This window comes from Protopterus annectens, chromosome 2.part0 (assembly GCF_019279795.1).
Source record: "Protopterus annectens isolate FY-2018-M chromosome 2.part0, PAN1.0, whole genome shotgun sequence".
NCBI lineage: Eukaryota > Metazoa > Chordata > Ceratodontiformes > Protopteridae > Protopterus > Protopterus annectens.
In genome coordinates, this window is record NC_056728.1 from 308214288 (window position 1) to 308232120 (window position 17833).

Below are 17833 nucleotides of genomic sequence, written 5' to 3' on the forward strand. Positions count from 1 at the left end.
AAAAAGCACACTGGACCAGTGAGGATCATGTAGGTACTTAATGGCTAAGGACACGTTTGCTTCTTCTGGAAGTTTTTCTCCAAGTCTTGGAAGGCCTGCCCCAAGAGGACCCCCCCCGAGGGGAGCATCCAGGATGATTTACCTAAACCCATCCCTATAGGATCCTCCTCCTATACATTATCAGAACCTGTTGTCCTATCCATAGCATCAGTGCAATTAAAATTAGGGTAAACAATAAGAAAGCCCACTGTAAAATCTGTGGCAAGAGTTTTAATTAGCTCCTTATTAATCCAAGAATTAGGAAATGCTGAAAGATCTTCTAATGCCAGACCAACTAGCGAGAAATGAATCCTAGAAAAGTGAGATAGACAGTTAAGGGTTTGCCAAAACACAACTGTACTATGTCCATCCATATCACTATTGCAGTATTCCTTACAGTATGGAGAGTATAAAAGCTCAAGAGGAACTTGGGAGGAGGAAGGTCCAACAGAGCCCCAAAGAAAGCCATGCAGGTTAGCCCTGGCAAATTTGATTCTAGCCTTGAAAATCATATTCAGCTTATAATGTTTGGTAAAAGTATGCACAGAAGTCCAAGTAGCTGCCTCAAGGATGGAAGTTGTACCCAAACCTTTGAAAAAAAAAACACCATAAGAAGCCACAGCACTGGTAGAATGAGCATTAACAGAAGCAGAAAGGCTTTTCCCATGAAAAGAATAAAAAAAGGGAATGGTCTGATAGCTCCAGGAGGAAATAGCTTGTTTAGAAACAGCCAAACCTGAAGACCTAGAATAAAAAAAAAAAGTTGCTCCGATTTACAAATGTCTTTAGTTTTATCTACATAATATCTGAACTGTCTAAGCAAATCAGAGGTGTGAAGGACCTTCTCACTAGCAGACTGTGGAGAAGAGAAAGTGGGCAAATGAACAGACTGATTAAAGAACTCATTAACCACCCTGAATATAAAAGAAGGCTTAGTACGAAGAGACACCCTGATCTTATGAAAATCTAAAAAAGGAGGTACAGCCATAAGGGCCTGAAGCTCAGACACCCTTCTAGTTGAAGTAAGGGCCAAAAGAAGAACAGTATTCCAAGCACAATGCTGTAAGAAAGCTGACGCTGCAGGCTCAAAAACAGCATGAGTCAATTTTTCAAAAAAAAAAAAAAAATTAAGGTCCCATGAAGGAGGAATAGTCTTTCTGGGAGGCCTAATATGGAGGATGCCTTTAAGGAATTGTTTGACCTCAAATCTAGAAGCCAAAGGAAGAGTCAAAAGCAGACCAGCAGAAACAGCAAAGGTGAGCTTTAACTAAAGAGTAAGCCAACCAAGCATGGAGCAATTCAAACAAAGAAAGAACCAAAGGAACTTCCACAGAAAGTGGATCCAGGTTACAAGCAAGACACCAAACAAAAAATATATTCCATTTTGACAAAGATTTCCTGGTAGTCAGTTTCCTGGCCTCCAGCAAAACCCGAAGCACGTCCTCAGAAAAAAGGTGGCCAAAAGGGATCAAAACCTTATCACCCACAGTGTCAGATGAAGAACGGACAAGTGGGGATGGATGACAGACCCCTTGTCTTGTGTGAGTAGGTCCACTCTTTGAACTAACTTGTGATGATTGCCCTTGGCCAAGTGCAGAAGAAGAAGAGGGAACCAATATTGTCTGGGCCAAAAGTGAAGTCACAGACAAGATTTTGGGAGAATCGTGTTCTATCTTGAACAGGACTCTCTGTATGAGAGGAAGGAGACGGAAGGCATAAAGAAACATCCCCTTCCAAGAAAGGAGAAGGCGTCCACCTTCCAAGCCAGAGGAAATGGGCTCTGGTGCAAAAAAGAGGAAGTTGTCTGTTCGGAGGGGAGACAAAAATATCTACCTGAGCAGTACCCCACTGATGAGCAATGTACTGAAAAGACATCCCTGTGAAGCATTTGTTCGTGAGTCTGCATTATGGACCTGCTCAGACAGTCTGCCACAATGTTTTGTTCCAAAGGAATATAAACAGCCTGAAGAGTCAATTGATACTGGGTAGCCAGATCCCAAACTTGTTGATGTACCACATCACTGTGGTATTGTCTGTAAAGATTTTGAGGGGCCCTAGACGGAACAGAGAATGGCAGTTCTGAAGAGCCAGAAAAAGAGCCCTCGTCTCTTTGATGTTGATATGGTCCTTCTTCTGACAAAGGGACCAAAGGCCCTGAACTTTTAGAGGGCCAAAAGACGTCCCCATTCCATGTCTGAGACATCAGAAGAGAGTTCCTGAGAGGGGACTATAGGCTGAAAAGGAAGCTCTGGCTTGAGAGACAGTTGATGAATCCACCACTGAAGCTCTAGTTTGAGGCATGGAAGAAGAGAAATTGGAAAAGTCCAAAGGATGAAAATGTTGGAGCCAGACTGACTTTAGAAACCAATGTAGCTTTGTCATATGAACCCTGGTTAGAGGAAGCATAGGAATGGTGGAAGCCATGTACCCCAGATCCCTTAGAAACTTGATGGCTGTAACGGAGACCAGAGGAAAAAGGGACTGAAAAATGCAATCAGGGTTAAAGCCTTGGAAAGTGGCAGGGATGCCAGCATAGGAATGGTCTGTAGCATGCATCCGAGAAAAACATGATCCTGAGAACGGCTCAGGAAGGATTTTTGGAAATTACTGAGAATCCTAAGCTTTGCAAGAGGCAAACAGCACAGAGAAGGTGCTAAAACAATGCCTGTGGAAAGGAAGCATGAATGAGCAGGTCATCTAAATAAGGAAAGGTCTGTATTTCTCTCACACTGCAAAAGGTAATCACAGGAGCACAGCATTTGTTGAAGACCCTTAGGGCAGCAGACAGGCCAAAGGGCAAAGCAGAGAACTGAAAATGCAAGGAAGAAAGAGAAATGCAAAATATTCCTGAAATGGAGATAGGCATCCTTGCTATCCAGAGAGACTAGGAAAGCCTGAGGTACAAGACAAAACAAAGTTTGAAGGCATAGCATTCAAAAGGAAGGAACATTTAAAAAGGTGTTAGCTGAGAAAGATTCAGAATGGGTCTCTGGGTGCCTTCTTTCCTGGAAACCAGAAACATTCTGAAATAAAACCCCCTTCCCCTTTTGAGGAGAAGAAACTGCTTGGACAGTGCCTTGAGATAATAGACTCTGAAGGACATCCGGAAAAAATGGCAGCTGTTCCTGAGGAGGTTGAGGAATCCAAAAAAGGAGGAAGGGATTTCCATACCATGTAATGTCATTGATGAATGATGGGCAGAACCCAATAATCCTGAGGGATCCTTAACCAATTGTGAAAAGACATGGAAAGACAAAGAGAGACAGGCACTTGACTTAGGAGGGAAGGAAGAAGCTAGTCAGACAGAAACTGGTTCGTTTGGAAAAGGAGGCAACTGAGCTGTAGGAGTCTGAATAGATTTAGCAGGAGGAGCTCTTCTAGAACCCTTTTTGCCTTTGGGAGGAGGGCAAGACGGTCTATGTACAAAGGCAGGCTTGGTAGGAGAATTCCTTTTAAATATGGGAAAAGGATAAATAAAAATATCTTTTAATATCTACATGGTCTTTCCCTTCTCCCGAAGAGACTAAAAAGCTCTGCAGCTGCAGAACCAAAGAGATTTTTATTATAAAGAGAAGCAGCCATCAATTTGGCCTTAGTGTCATCAGGCAAAGAATAACACCTTAACACAGAACCAAAGGCAGCAGCTCTAGAAGAGGCATCAGATGCTCCATAACTACATTTAATGGAATGGTGAGCCACTTGAGAGAGGACTCTAAACAAAGAGAGGGCCAATGCCTTCCCCTCAGAATCTGGAAGGTCTAAAATAACTTAAAAAGCTTGAGAGAGAAGGGATAAGACATACCTGGTCATATAGGTCTGGTAATTCACAGCCTGAAAGGTCAGGGGAGCAGCAGTGTATACCTTTTTGCCCAATCTTTCCATGGCCCTATTGTCCTTGTCAGAGGGAAACAGCTTAATACAAGGCAAAAGCTTGGAAGGTTTATCAGAACAAACAGAAATAACAGAGGGGTCCAGCAGAGGGACACTTGTAAAGGAATTTACAATCAGGCACCTTATAAAACCTGTCAGATTTGTAGAAGTAGGGGGCTGGAAATCAGCAGCCTGAGAAGCAGGTGAAAATGTGACAAACAAAGCAGCAAGAACAGGAGGAACAACAGTGAGGTTAGAAGACTCCATTTGAAGGAGTTCAAATTACCTCTTTTGAACATCAGAAACCTGTGTGCAGCCCCACTAAAAAAAATTCCATCTTACGAAAGATAGTATCCCCAAAGGAAATCTCCTCAAAAGGCAAGTCTTCTTCCTCAGAACCTTAATCCAGTGGAGAGGAAATCTGGGAGGAATAGGTCAAAGCCTCTTCATTAGAGTCAAGGTCCTCATCGGAAGAGTCCAGCTCCCCGGGCCTCTTAAGAGAAGTAGAGGACCGGGGGGAAGGAATAGAGACTCCGAGAGGCCTTCAACACCATGAGAACACTAAAGAACTCCTGTGTAAAATCCTGCAATTCATGCTGAGGATCCTTAGCAGCATGGGAAATGTGCTTTGTCTTCTGTTTCTTCTTCAGAAACTTCAGTCCTAAACAGCTTAAGAGGTTTGGACCCCTGCCAACACTCAGTGTGGTGGGAATCTCCTCCATGAACAAGAATCTGTGGAACACCCCACAGTCCCTCGGACATAATCAGCCGTGGTTCCCCCTGAACATTCGAAACAGACGTCCGCAAAGCCTCCGAGGACAAGCAAAAAGCTGGATCCATGTTGACCTCTGAGGCACTTGCTGCATAGGAATCTAACAGAAAAAAAAAACAGACAATCCTCTGGGTTTTCACCAACCTCAAGAGAGATGTCTGGGGGAGGTGGTACAGCAATTAAACCTGTCTTATCTTTCTGGGTCTTCTTCTTAGAAGACAGCTGACCCTCAGGACAGGACGATTCCACCATTATACCCTGCGCCAACTTAAGACACTGGTTTTCCAGGTAGATGCATAAGGAGGACAGACTACAAAGAGTCTGACAAACAGGGCACAACAAATGGTCATGAGAGGCACCTAAGCAAAACAAACACTGCTTGCGATCGTCCTTACAGAGAATCTGTCTCCCACATTGGCATTTTCCCTTTCTGGATGACATGTAACCTTACAACCAAAACAAAAGGCAAGATAAGAAGAAAAACCCAATGGGGCACTTATCTGAAAATGATTTGGTAACTAGCAGATGAAGGAGAGTTCAGACAGATGACCAAAGATGGCGTTTGGACTGGTGGCAAAGAAGTTCTGAGGAAGGTACGTCCATACGCCACCTTTATATGCCCTATGCCATGAGAGGGGGGCATATGTGTGACGTACAACATCCCTATAACAACCTAAAGCTTTGGTATACTAGCCGAACATCGGACTACCCTAGTGTAAGAAATACTGCAACAGTGATATGGTAGGACATCACTTACTTATCTACCATCTCCAGTGCTTTAGAATCCCTATAATGTGGTAAACTGGAAAAGTGAAACGGTGTTGTGGCCTGTGGCAGTGATCATAAGTCAGTTCTAGGAGGCTTAGATACTACCATCATCCAGCTAATATTAGGTTACAAATATGGCATCCTTGAGCACAGGCACCAAGAGTGAACTGGTTTACAGCTGCATATCCCTTTCCAAATACTTATTTAGATGTTTCTGGAGGGGAGGAGGTAAGTGGGTCACAAGCCAATCCATTCAGGATTTCATAAGAATGAGAGCTTCTTCAAAGGTGGTGCCAACTTGGTGGGTGAAGTGAACTCACTGACCTTATCAGTATATGAAATAAAGGTCTCCTAATCCACTGATCCACCTTTCCAAAGGATAGAATCAGAACATCACAAACTCATGCTCCAAGATGAGATGATCCATACATATCCTGCAGACTTCCACAGGGATCGAGAGAGGGATGTGTAATCGCAAAAGGTCAGGAAATGGTGCACTTACAGTTGGGAATGTTCCCACTAAAACCCTGCACAGAGCATGGCAATGGTATCACCCTAGATTTCCCATTGATGCATTATGCTGAGGAGATAGCATCACAGACATCAAAATGATGTTTAATGTCCAACACCTGGGCCAACCTGTAAGCCCTTGTCTTGGAGGCCTGCATGGACTTTCCTCTATCTGGTCTTTCAAGCATTGCTGGGCACAGAGGTCTGGTGAGAACAGTCAGTCACTGGTTATAAATGCAACCATGAAGTATGTGCAGAAGTACTTGAGTGACTTTTCATAGGATTTAGGTTGGTGACAGGGAGATCTAATCTCCAACTCAAACTCTGACAGGAATCTCCCAAACCTAATTATGACATTTACAGAATTTGCAGGAGCTAAACTTCAGGAATCTGAGAAATACACAAGCACTGTGTGTGTGTGTGTGTGTGTGTGTGTGTGTGTGTGTGTTGGGGGGGGGGAAGTGGAGGACAAGTACATCATTTCACATCTAGAGGTAAGAAACTGATGATATGTTATCCAGACTGACTGAAAATATTCTGAATTTGTAATGGGACAACTGGATAAGGGAATGGTATGCAATGGATCAAAAGCCAAATATAATAAAAGATGTACTGCAGTGTCAAAGAACCAAGCTCCTTACTTCCATGAACACCATCCCAAAAGAGGTCAGAGATGAGGTTGGCTCAGTTGTTTGAGATGGACATATAAAATATTCAGATCGATTACAAGATAAAAGTAAAAGGGAAGTAGGCAAGAACTTTAGCACATACTTAGCAGCTTCTCTTCTCCCTGATCTTACAATGGATCAGTCTGATGTTTCAGGTCCCAAAGATGAGGGAGGAGGTAATTTTGAAAGGAAATGTTGACACCACTGGGAGAAGACCAGCTATGAGCTAACAGACTTGGTCTCTGAAGTGGATTGCAGTCACTCTTGTTTCACCTAGGACCTCATTCTCACAGAAAATATTACAGCCATGCTGGCAAGAGTCAAACTATCAAAACCCATCAATTTATGGATTATATGAGTTGGGAAAGACTGACCGACTTATAAATGTATCAAATATTGATTACTTCCAACTTTACCATCAACTGCTGACACAAAATGTAAAGGTTTATGACATATCTGTAAAGGGTGGTTGTAATACAATTGCCTTACAGGGCCCCTTTACCCTCTAAGATCGCTTTATCACTTTCCTTTCCTGTTTTGGTTTGCTTAACTAAAACTTCAAAATAAAACTGAAGATGCAGTTGCTCTCATCTTAGAAACTGGCAGAGAGCACAATTTAAGGAAATTTTAAATGCAAGTGTCCTAGTATAATGCCCTGGAAATTTCATGAGAGTATATACATTTTTGTGGAGATGCCATTCTTTTCCTTCTATCCCGGTCTAGAAAAAGCCCCCAATCAATCACCGGAATGGAAACAAACTTCTTGAAAATGGTCACTATGCCAAGGAAGGAAGTGTGTCATACATTTTTGAAGATATTGATAACGGTTTTTGCCAGACGTGAACCCTCTCATCTCATTGTGACTGGATGTTCTGTCAGGCACTACAGCCAAGAATGTGCTTACAGTTACAGCTGAAAATCTTGTAGCAAAGATGTGAGGACAGTTATTAAGTGAAGGAGTGCCTTTCTGCTGTATACTAGCTTGTCACATGCAACCCAGCAGCTCAGGAAGGCATATGTAGTTGTTCAACTCTGAATATTCTTCCCCGGGCATTTTTTTATAATTTTTATTACTCTGTTAGTATCCACTGCAAGAAATACATGGATTTTTTAATAAGCAGGGAAAGTACTGATAGCTGGCAATGAAGGTCAAACTGGATTTTGTTAAAAACATCTCCAAGGGTTCTGTAAAATAAGATGGAAAACTTGAACTGCATGAATATTTTTAAACTCATTTCATTTGATAAAGTTTTAAATTGGCCTTCCTGTAAAGCAATTTTACAGTGTATTAATTTATTAATTCTACATAAGTTTAATTAAACAGATATAAAAGATAATTCACACCACGCAATTTTGATGAGGCAGTGCAAAGTTTTATTGTGAATTTAAATAAAAAACTGAGTGCTTATTTATTTAATTTACAGTACAATAACCCACATACTGTATAGCTTCTTTGAAACTGCGATTAAACAAAATATAGTGTCATCTTCCTGTGCGGATATTTTTCTTAGGACATTTTAAAATGATGCAATTTTGTATTAGATGCAAAGAAAATTAATAAAACACGTTAATTATGTGCATTTTACTCCAATAAGAACATGGGGTACAAAGAGGAGAAATACAGACTTACCAAATCTCTCCTGGACCATCAATGCAACCTTTTTCCCTACTTGCGTGCTGCCTGTGAAGGAAAGCAGGTCTATTCTCTCATCTTTCGCCAGTGCAGTTCTATAAGACAAAGAAGATTATGAGACTTCAACATATTTGCATTTGGACAAACAGTCACTTCTCCAATTTCAACGGACTTTTTTCATCTAATTTGCTTGCTCTACTCACTTGCACAGGAAACAAAGAAAGCAAAAATCTACAAGGCTTCGAATTTCAAGATTTTTTCTATAAATCAGTAAGAAACTGGATTACTCTAAAATTAAGTTACAGGAAAAAAAAGAGACAGTCACGTGAAAAGGTAAAAACCAGTACTGCTATGTGAATTTTCTGAAGCAAGAAATGCCAATGTCCCAAAGATTTGTTTCATTACATATATCATGAGACATTTATACAATATTATCAGGAGATCCTCCTGAAAGAGTACATACAAAAGATATTTAGAACTGCTATTTTTTGTTGCGATTAAACTCTCATATATTAAAATGCGTCAGAGTCTAAAATACAAATTTTTTTACTTCAGTCACTTCAATGAACTATCTTCTTCTTTCAGCTTTTTCCCGGTTAGGGGTCGCCACAGCGGATCACCTGTCCGCATCATGATTGGCAGTGGAGTTTTTACAGTGTTGAGTTGCCAGCCCGGCGCCCAACCTTCTGCAGAAGACACATACACGCACACACTCACACCTAGGGCCAATTTAAAAGTTTCATAAACCAGCGTTTGTATTTGCTCAGTGTTGAGCAGCTTTCCAATTATTTCCTGATTCTGTGTCATGTGGTGCCATCTTCTGATGATTAAATTGTGGTGAAGTGGGAAGGGTTTATTTCCGTAATCTGCATCAGATTTTAACACAATGCGACACAGACTGCAGCCCAGTCAGTCAGACAATAAATGAATAATTAAATATACTCATATTCAAATAAAGGTAAGAAAAGCAAAACCTAACAGAATAACAGTCCCAGTAAAGCAGTGCTTGGCATACAGTATAATTAAATATGTAACAGTCATCACTGCAGCACCAATCCAGTCAAAGTATAGCACACACAAATATACTTTACTGTAGGACTATCATTGAGCTGATTGGCATGCCCCTAGTTTTCTTCCTAAAAATGATCATCTCATGGTAGGCAACTATTTATTATAAAAGTGTTATTACACACCATGGTGAGTGCTATATACTTTAATAAGAACCGTATCTCTCCCACTTTACTTTTCTTACATTTTTGCAATTTATCGACTGAATGACTGCTTGATTATGCTACATTATATATCACTTTGTGCAACTCTGATGCATACTATCAAAATCATACCCACCCACTACAAATTAACCTCACAATTGCAAAATCATAAGTATCACCAGCCGAGATGGAATTAAGTAATTTAACAGCTGCTTAGCATACAGTAAACACAAACATAATTTTAGTAAACTTAATGCATACAGTTCCACTGAAGTAGCTGCAGTGGAAATTGCGTAAGTTAGAATCAGGAATCCAACTTTACATGACGACAGTATAATTAGAAGGAAATGAAATGGTAAAAAAAAATTCCGCATATGATCTTTAATAGATCCAGTGATTGAGTACATCTTCTCTACCAATTACAGCTTGGCTTTTTTCTCTGAAGATCCCACAAGGGGAGGGGTCACTATCAGCACCAGGATATGCTGTGATGTCAAGCAATGACTACATAAAAGTGCACCTAACTCCTAATCCTGCCAGTTCATTCCCAACTTCCAGAGAATGAACAACCTGCAAATTAAGCAACAATAATAAAGACAACACCTACATCACTAAAAGAAACATGTCAGACTTACAGTGAATTTCAAACACCAAGGGCTACATGGGGGTGCTACACAGGCATAGGGAGACAGAAGGAAGTTACTGGTCGCCCTGGTCGCCCATCAAGAAGGGTCTCTTCATAGATCAGACATTGTATGTAGCAGTGGACCCCCCCCCCATGCTTGGCCTAAATGATAAGTAGTAAACAAGCAGGGTAGAAGAAACTGGAGGACAGACCAGGAGCCAAGACTCAGAAGACTGTCACCAAAATACAGCTTCACCAAATGAACTATGCCACCTGGAGCCATGGCTGAGTAAGTAATGCTTGGTAAGGCTGTCTCCTAAAGTCCAACTGCTAGATGTTTGCATTAGAAACATTCCAGACATACTCAATGGAGGATGCCATATCCCCACTGCAGTGTCCTTTAACCAAAGCATTTTTAGTGAGCCATCAGCTACCCAATATGGTAAATTATGGTAAAGGCAATCCTTTCAGAAAGGATTTGCTTGGCACCTGATAGCCTTTCACTCCTTGGTGCAAACACAACACGCAACTGGTATTCCTAAACTCATATATCTATTTCCGGAACTACCTCAGCTGGCAGTGCATGAGCAGAGTATGACAGGTTCTCCTGCTTCTGGTTTCTGCCCTGGTAATGAAAAGTGCGAGATGACTGGACTGCTCAGGGATAATTAAAAAAACATTTTCAGGACAAAGCGTGGATTCCTCATAAGGAATACCTGAACCTTGTGAAAGCCCAAGCATCTTTTCCTACATATAACAACCTGAAGTTCCAGCATCCTATAAGCAGAGGTTACAGCTATCAAAACAGAGTTTTCCATGAAATGTAGTTATACACCACCAAGACACTAAGCTAAAATGGCACTATGAGGATCACAAAGCTTGGATTTCATAGAAGGCAGGAGTTGTTCAAAAGATGGCAAAGATGCAGCATTCCTTTACAATACAGTTGACCAGCCACAGCAAGACTACATTCTTGACATCTACATGGTCATGATGGGCAGTACCTTGACCACCCAATAACTGAAGCTGAAATCAAATCATAAAGTTGTAGGAAGTAGGCCAGGATAATTTGAAAGCTAAACAACTGGGGTGGTATGAGGTGCTATTTCAGCCATGGACAACACTTTCTACTTGAAGGTAGAAACCTGCTATGGGAAAGGTTTCCTAGCAGTATTAATGTCCTCTGAGATGCCAGCTGTCTAGGGATTAAAGGATTTGTTTCAGAAGGCATGCCATTAGGCGGTGCCAGCTGTCACCCCTTGGCTGCTAGGATCAGAAAATATTCCTGTGCTGTCACGCATCTGAGTGCCTGAAGCAATTTCTTTCATGGCCAACTAGCTTTGATCTTTCTTAATGCAGTTAAGTGATGAATCATGTATATTATACAACGCCTTCAAAGACTTATAAACAAGCTTCCCCCTTGCTATCAGAAGAGGTCAATCATTAACGTTTTTCAAATATAATCTCAATATATGCATATAAAGTAGAAAACGTTAACATGGGGTTACTGTAATCAAGCTTCTTGAAGGCTAGTATGGTGTAAGCTTGACATTTGACCCTATTACTCTGACACATTATGCTATCTGCAAGGTCATGCAGTTTCTGTTAGTTACCTATATTAGGGAGGTGCACAAATTTAAAAAGTTTGACTTTTTTACAAGCTGGACACAACACTGTTGCCTCTTAAATGCACTCTTATATGTCCTACCACAAAGCTGTTTTTATCTAATCTAGTCAAAAACACCAAATAAACAAATACACAACACAGGCAAACAGATGCATGTTTTCCTGAAACAGAAAGAAAACATACCCAATATCAGCTCCACCACAAGTCAGGGAACATATGGCTCCAGGCAACTGGTTTTCTTCCAAAACTTCTGACACAATCCTGAAAAAAAAAAAAAAATGCATGATTAAAGGTTTGCACAAAATTTACCACCCTGATAAAACTAAACATTTTAAAGACAACCACTCAAAACTGTCCAGTCAAGTGAGTGTATTACACAATGTCCAGGAGAAGGACAGGAGCACTAAGGGCTCTCAGGTAGGACATCCAGCACTGGCAGTGGGACGAGACTGCAGCAGTACATGGAGGAATGGTCTCGCAAAACCAGTTCTCATTTAAGACACAACATTTATTACTTATTTTATTTATTTATTTATTGACTTTGTTGACCAGGAAAGTCTGACCGGGTTTAACCCATTTTTATCAGAGGTCCCACGGAGAAAAGCTCCATTACACAGTGTTTTTAATGAAGAGTTTTGTTTTCAACACAATTATACAAAATAAATACTTAAATTCAGGAGTTAAATAAAATATAGGATTGTATACAGAATGATAAAGGACAGGTTCATACAGTACATCTGATTACATAGAAAATTTTATACAAGCTGCTAGAATCATAATATTAAGAAAAGGCACTGACTGATGGATGATACAAATTGATGTAAGTGACAGGGAAATATAACTGAGCATGAGAGTTAGTCTAAGGGTTGTAGTAATTTCAGAGAAAATAAGGTGAGGGACATTGTCTAAAAGATCATAGGTTCATACTAGACTACCGACCACCTGGTTCTTTACAAGCCTAGCCATGCAACCCAGCCCAGTTTTGTCCTAGAGTTCCTTGGATGCCTACATGGTGAGGTGTTAGTTGGTAATTAATTTACTTACTGTCGACTTCTGTCCATCAGAGCATGGGGGTCAGGCTGGGGATGAATTTTGTGATTCCCTATCCAATGATAAACGTTTCTTTTGAACACTCAGATTAACTTTGCTTCACGTTAAAGGGGAGCTTATTCACAGCTCGGGGATCCTTTGAGACACATATCAGTCCTTCCAGCAAGTCCTATTTATGTTGCAGACAAAGTTCAGGTCCTTGGATCTAGTGTTTCTGGGGATGTTTATCTTACAGATGTGCAAGAGCTCCATCAGATCTGGATCTCAGGATGCCTTACACGTTAGGCACAGATTGCTTCTCAGTAACCTGTATGAGACCGAGTACAGAGATAATGCCTTAAGGCAATCAATGTAGGACAGGATATTTGTACCTTGGATTCTCATGCTAAGGAACCTTTTAGGGCGTTCCAACTGTTTCAAGTGCCTGCAATGCTCTCTCATGTTGGAAAGTACTAGGCCCGATATGTTTGATCCTCTATCTGCAGAGTGCATTATCTGGTCCAGGGTGCTTGGGTTGATGAAGTCTACGAAATGCTGAGCCTGTGAGTTAGAGACATTGTACGTTTCCCAGTTTATAGAGGGGTAGTTAAAGTCTCCCATGAATAAGGTATTTCTTTGGATGGTGAGTGTCTCCAGTAAGTCTAGGTAATAGTTGTGAGCTTCATGGGTCATAGAGTGTGATCTATAGCTGGTTAGTACATGCTAGGGAACCTTATCTATGTAGACTTGCATCTAGATGAACTCCAGGGCATGATCCTGTTTTACCAACCTAGAGTTGTATTTGCTGCTAACACAGATTGAGACATCTCCACCTTTAGCCACTGTCTGTTCTGCTGTTGGACTAAACGTGTGGAAGGCACTGCAGCCTTCCAGTGCTTAGAGTACTTTCTGCAACTTTAAACCAGGTCTAGGTAACAGCACAGATGTTTACATTCTCCAGAGTGAGGAGAGCTTGTAGGGTGTAGAGCTGTGCATTTTCTATCTTCTGTGTCTTTTTGGGTACAGTCCTGGAATAGAATCTTGCCAGCTGATTGTTCAGAGAGGAGGCAAACAGGTCTACACGAGGTACTCCCCACAAATGGATCAATTCTTGGAAGACTCCCTGATCTAGTTTCCATTAGTGAGGATCTGCCCTGGTCCTGCTCAGCAGTTTTTTTTTTGCTCTGACAGAATGCAGGATGCCTGTAGAGTGGCACTGTGCCGTGAAGTATCATCCCAAGCTAATATGGCTAGTCTGCAAAGGGGGGTATGACTTGGTACCTCCTTGCTTCTTGATGTACCCCATGAATCTGGTATTGTCTTTAACAACTTGAAGAGGTCAAAGGGACCAAAGATGAATCAGAGAGTTACCTGCCTTGATCAGGGCAAGCATTTCTTTTATATGTATGTGCTTTTGTCTACCTTTGGTGCCCCACAACCTTCTCTCTCCAGAAACTGCTCCCCACAACCTTATCTCTCCAGAAACTGCTCCCCACAACCTTATCTCTCCAGAAACTGCTCCCCAAACAAAGTCCAATGCATCTGTGGTGACTGACTGCTTTTGAAGCAAGGAAGGAGAAAAGGAGACCAGTGTTTTGGGAAATTTGCTGTTTCCACCAAGTGGTTTCTCTTCTGACAAACCCCAGTACTGGAATTTGAAAATAGAAAGAGAGTTGGTACTGAGACCGAAAGATATCAGATACCACTGTTCCTTTCTCATGTGGTATCTTGCCAGGGTTATCATGAGAATAATAGATGCCATGAGACCCAAAACTCTGCAGTACTCCCTCTCAGTGACCAAAAAGTCTGAGTGGAAAACCTTAGAAATAGATATATTTTTTCCTGTTGAAGAAAAGCTCTTAACCGACATGTCTAGCTGACATTACAGGAACACAATCCTGTTTGAAGGAGTCAACAAAGACCTGAATATTCTCTTGGAATACCAGCTCATGTAAGAGATCTCTAACCTAAGTGAGAGATTCTTGACAATTTGAATAAGACTGCACAGATAAGCAAGTCATCTAAATAAGGAAAATGTGGATACTCTGTAGCCTGCAATGAGCTATAGATGGAACTACACACTTTGTGAACATTCTTGTTGTAGTCCAAATAGAGGTAGACAGTCCAAAGGGCAAGGCCGGAACTGATAATGTGATCCACACACACACAACCTAAAGAAACATCTGAAATCTGGATGAATAGGGATGCGGTGATGAGCATGTTTCAAATCTAGTGTTACTAGGAAACTTAAAAAGGAAAAAGAGGTAACAGGTTGTGAAGTGACAGCATTTTGAACTTGGGCACTGTAACAAACAGGTTTAGGAAAGAAAGATCCCGAATTGGTCTTCAAACATCTTTCTCTGGCAATAAATACATTGAATAAAAACTTTTCCTCACCTGAGAAGGAGATACTGATTTTATCATTTCATGAAAAAAAGTGTTGAAAAGACAGGTGGAAATAGAGAAGTATGGACTGGTGGTTGAGGAATGACCCCCTAGAAAGGAGGGATTTCCTCCCATTGCCCTCTGTAACCTTGATGGATGATCTTCAGTACCCATTTGTCTAAAACTATCTGTTGGCAAACAGAAAAGCGGAGAGTCAGACTTTCTGGAAGAGAAATGGGACCGTCAGGGTTGGAGGGGGAGGGTCCCTTAAATAATCATTCTGACTTGTTGGACAGTCTTTTTTTTTGGGGGGGGGGTTGCAGAATGATATGTGCCCCTATCCCCACTATTTCTTTTTAAACATCTGTTTAGCTGTATTTTGGCAAAACTGTTTATTCTGGGGGTTTTTTTGCTGAAAATGGATGAAGGCTTACAGAATCCCTTAAAATTTTGGAAAAGGACAGCTGAATAATCTTAAGAAATTCCCTGTACTGAGTCACCACTTTCATCACACTTTTTGATAACCTCTGCAGCAGAGGAACCAAAAACTAAATCTCTACCCAAAGGAGAATTTTTCTCATTTTTCACATCTGGGACATTCTGAGAATGCAAGCAGGCAAACTTCCTCAAAACAGTACCAATGGCTATAGCACTGGAAATCATATCAACTGAGTCACAGACACACCGTAAACAATGAGTTGCGACTTGTAAGATGGTAGAAACTAAATTATTTAAAGCAGACTTTCCTTACAAGAAGAAACTATAGAAAAAAAATGCCCTCAAACTTGCACAATTGGTCAGAATAAACTTTAACATAAGAGACTGACAAATTCAAAATCCTGAAAATCAAAGTTGTAGATGCATATAATTTTTCTCCACACTTATTAATAATCTACCCATCACTGTCAGAAAGAGTAAAATAGAAATTAACCAAATGTTTAGCAGCAGTAGGATTAACTAAAGCTATAGCTGCTAAGTCAAGTTTGGGATGAGTACATAAAAACTTAAAAGCTTGAGGAAGTTTATACATTCTAGTTGCCTTTAGGGGCAGCAGCGTGACTCTTGTGAAAATTGCAGGCAGTGACACACACATCCTCCAAGAGCTGACAGAACTGGAGGAATGGGTGAAATTTGTGGAAATTCCTTCTGTATTCTGTCTGCTCATATTATTTTCTGAAAGACTGAGAAACATCAGTGTTCTCCCACGGAGAACACGGTCACATTCTGGAAATAGTCTCAGGGAAAGATAAACCCCTACAGAGAGAATCAGAAACGAAGCTCTCTTCTCAATCTGAATCTAACTGAAAAGAAAACCTTGCATCTGTTCCTTCGTTTTCCTGCCCAGAAACAGAATCTTGAATATCTTCAGAAAAGAATTATCTTTTTTACAGAAAGCATTTTACAAGAAAGATCAATAGCCTGAAATAAACCCAGAGTCAGACCCGATAAACTTTTATGCCTGTCTAAGGCAATTTGAGGAGGAGTAGATACATGTTTAGTGGCTGTTCCTTTTTGACAAGAAAATAGGGCCAACTGCGTTATTAATGGCAGTACCAGCTTCCCCATGGATATGCACCAAATTCTGACCAAACAGGGAAGTCTTTATCGGTTTCCTCTCCCAGGCCTGGCAAGAGTGGTTCTCCCTTACCCCCTTCAGGGGACCCCAACAGCTGCAGAGGAAGTGGCTAACCCCAGTCCATAATGGATGCAGGTGCTACACCAGAGGAATCCAGGGTAAAAGAAGATTGGTCTGAGGTCATCTAATGGCCACAGCCCAGCTGGAAGAAGGACTGATCATGGGGCTTATAGTATGTTCCATGGTCAAACTGAAAATGATGTCTTTTCATAGGAAAAAGTACAGTTTTGTACCTACCATAAATGTAGATGTTCGAAGATCCACATTGCTGCAGTCCTAACACTTGGGTAGTCCGCTGTCCCAGTCGGCCCGAATACCAAAGTATAAGGCTGACGTCGGTCAAGGCGCATTAGTCTGACGTCAGGACGTCAGGGTACAAATGCGCATGACCGACGTCATTTCCTCAGTCTTTTCTTGCCCCAGATGTCAGAAGACCCTAAAAAGATAAGGCCAAACCAAAAAACAACAACACACCAAACACCCCTGTACCAAATATATATACAATATATATACAAAGTCAGAAAGGTACAATCCCACCTACACAACCACCCCTAAACACAGAGGGGAAGGAGGGAGGGTAAATTGGACTGCAGCAATGTGGATCTTCGAACATCTACATTTATGGTAGGTACAAAACTGTACTATGTTCTTCATACCACATTGCTGCAGTCCTAACACTTGGGTAGAATCCCAAAGCAGAGGTAAGGGAGGCTGGCAAATCATAAAGAAGCAGGAGCTGTCAACATGCCCTGCAAAATAGCTGTGGCAAAACCAGCCCTAGATTTAGAGTAGAGAGGAAGGTGGTAATGCTTAGAGAAAGTATGCACTGAACTCCAAGTAGCTGCCTCCAAAATATCCTTAGTTGCCACCCCCTTAGAAATGCTGTTGAAGTGGCAGTAGCCCTAGTGGAATGAGGCCTAATCCCAGCTGGAATCTCCTTGCCATGATGGGAATAACAAAATGCAATGCAAAACCCAATCCACTTAGAAATAGTTTGTTTTGACACAGGCTTGCCCTGAGAACTCAAAGCGAAAGAAACAAACAACTGCTGAGACTGCCT

At 41.2% G+C, this 17833-nt stretch overlaps 1 protein-coding gene across 1 annotated transcript in view; it reads right to left on the bottom strand.

The window, feature by feature from the left end:
- The window catches only part of ALDH7A1 (aldehyde dehydrogenase 7 family member A1), a 760748-nt gene that overhangs the window by 336022 nt on the left and 406893 nt on the right, over positions 1 to 17833 (bottom strand). The window contains exons 8-9 of the mRNA XM_044060782.1: positions 11907 to 11984; positions 8258 to 8355 (exon numbers count right to left, since the gene is read on the bottom strand). Of these exons, the coding sequence (XP_043916717.1) occupies positions 8258 to 8355; positions 11907 to 11984 (176 nt within the window). The remainder of the gene's footprint in view (positions 1 to 8257; positions 8356 to 11906; positions 11985 to 17833) is intronic.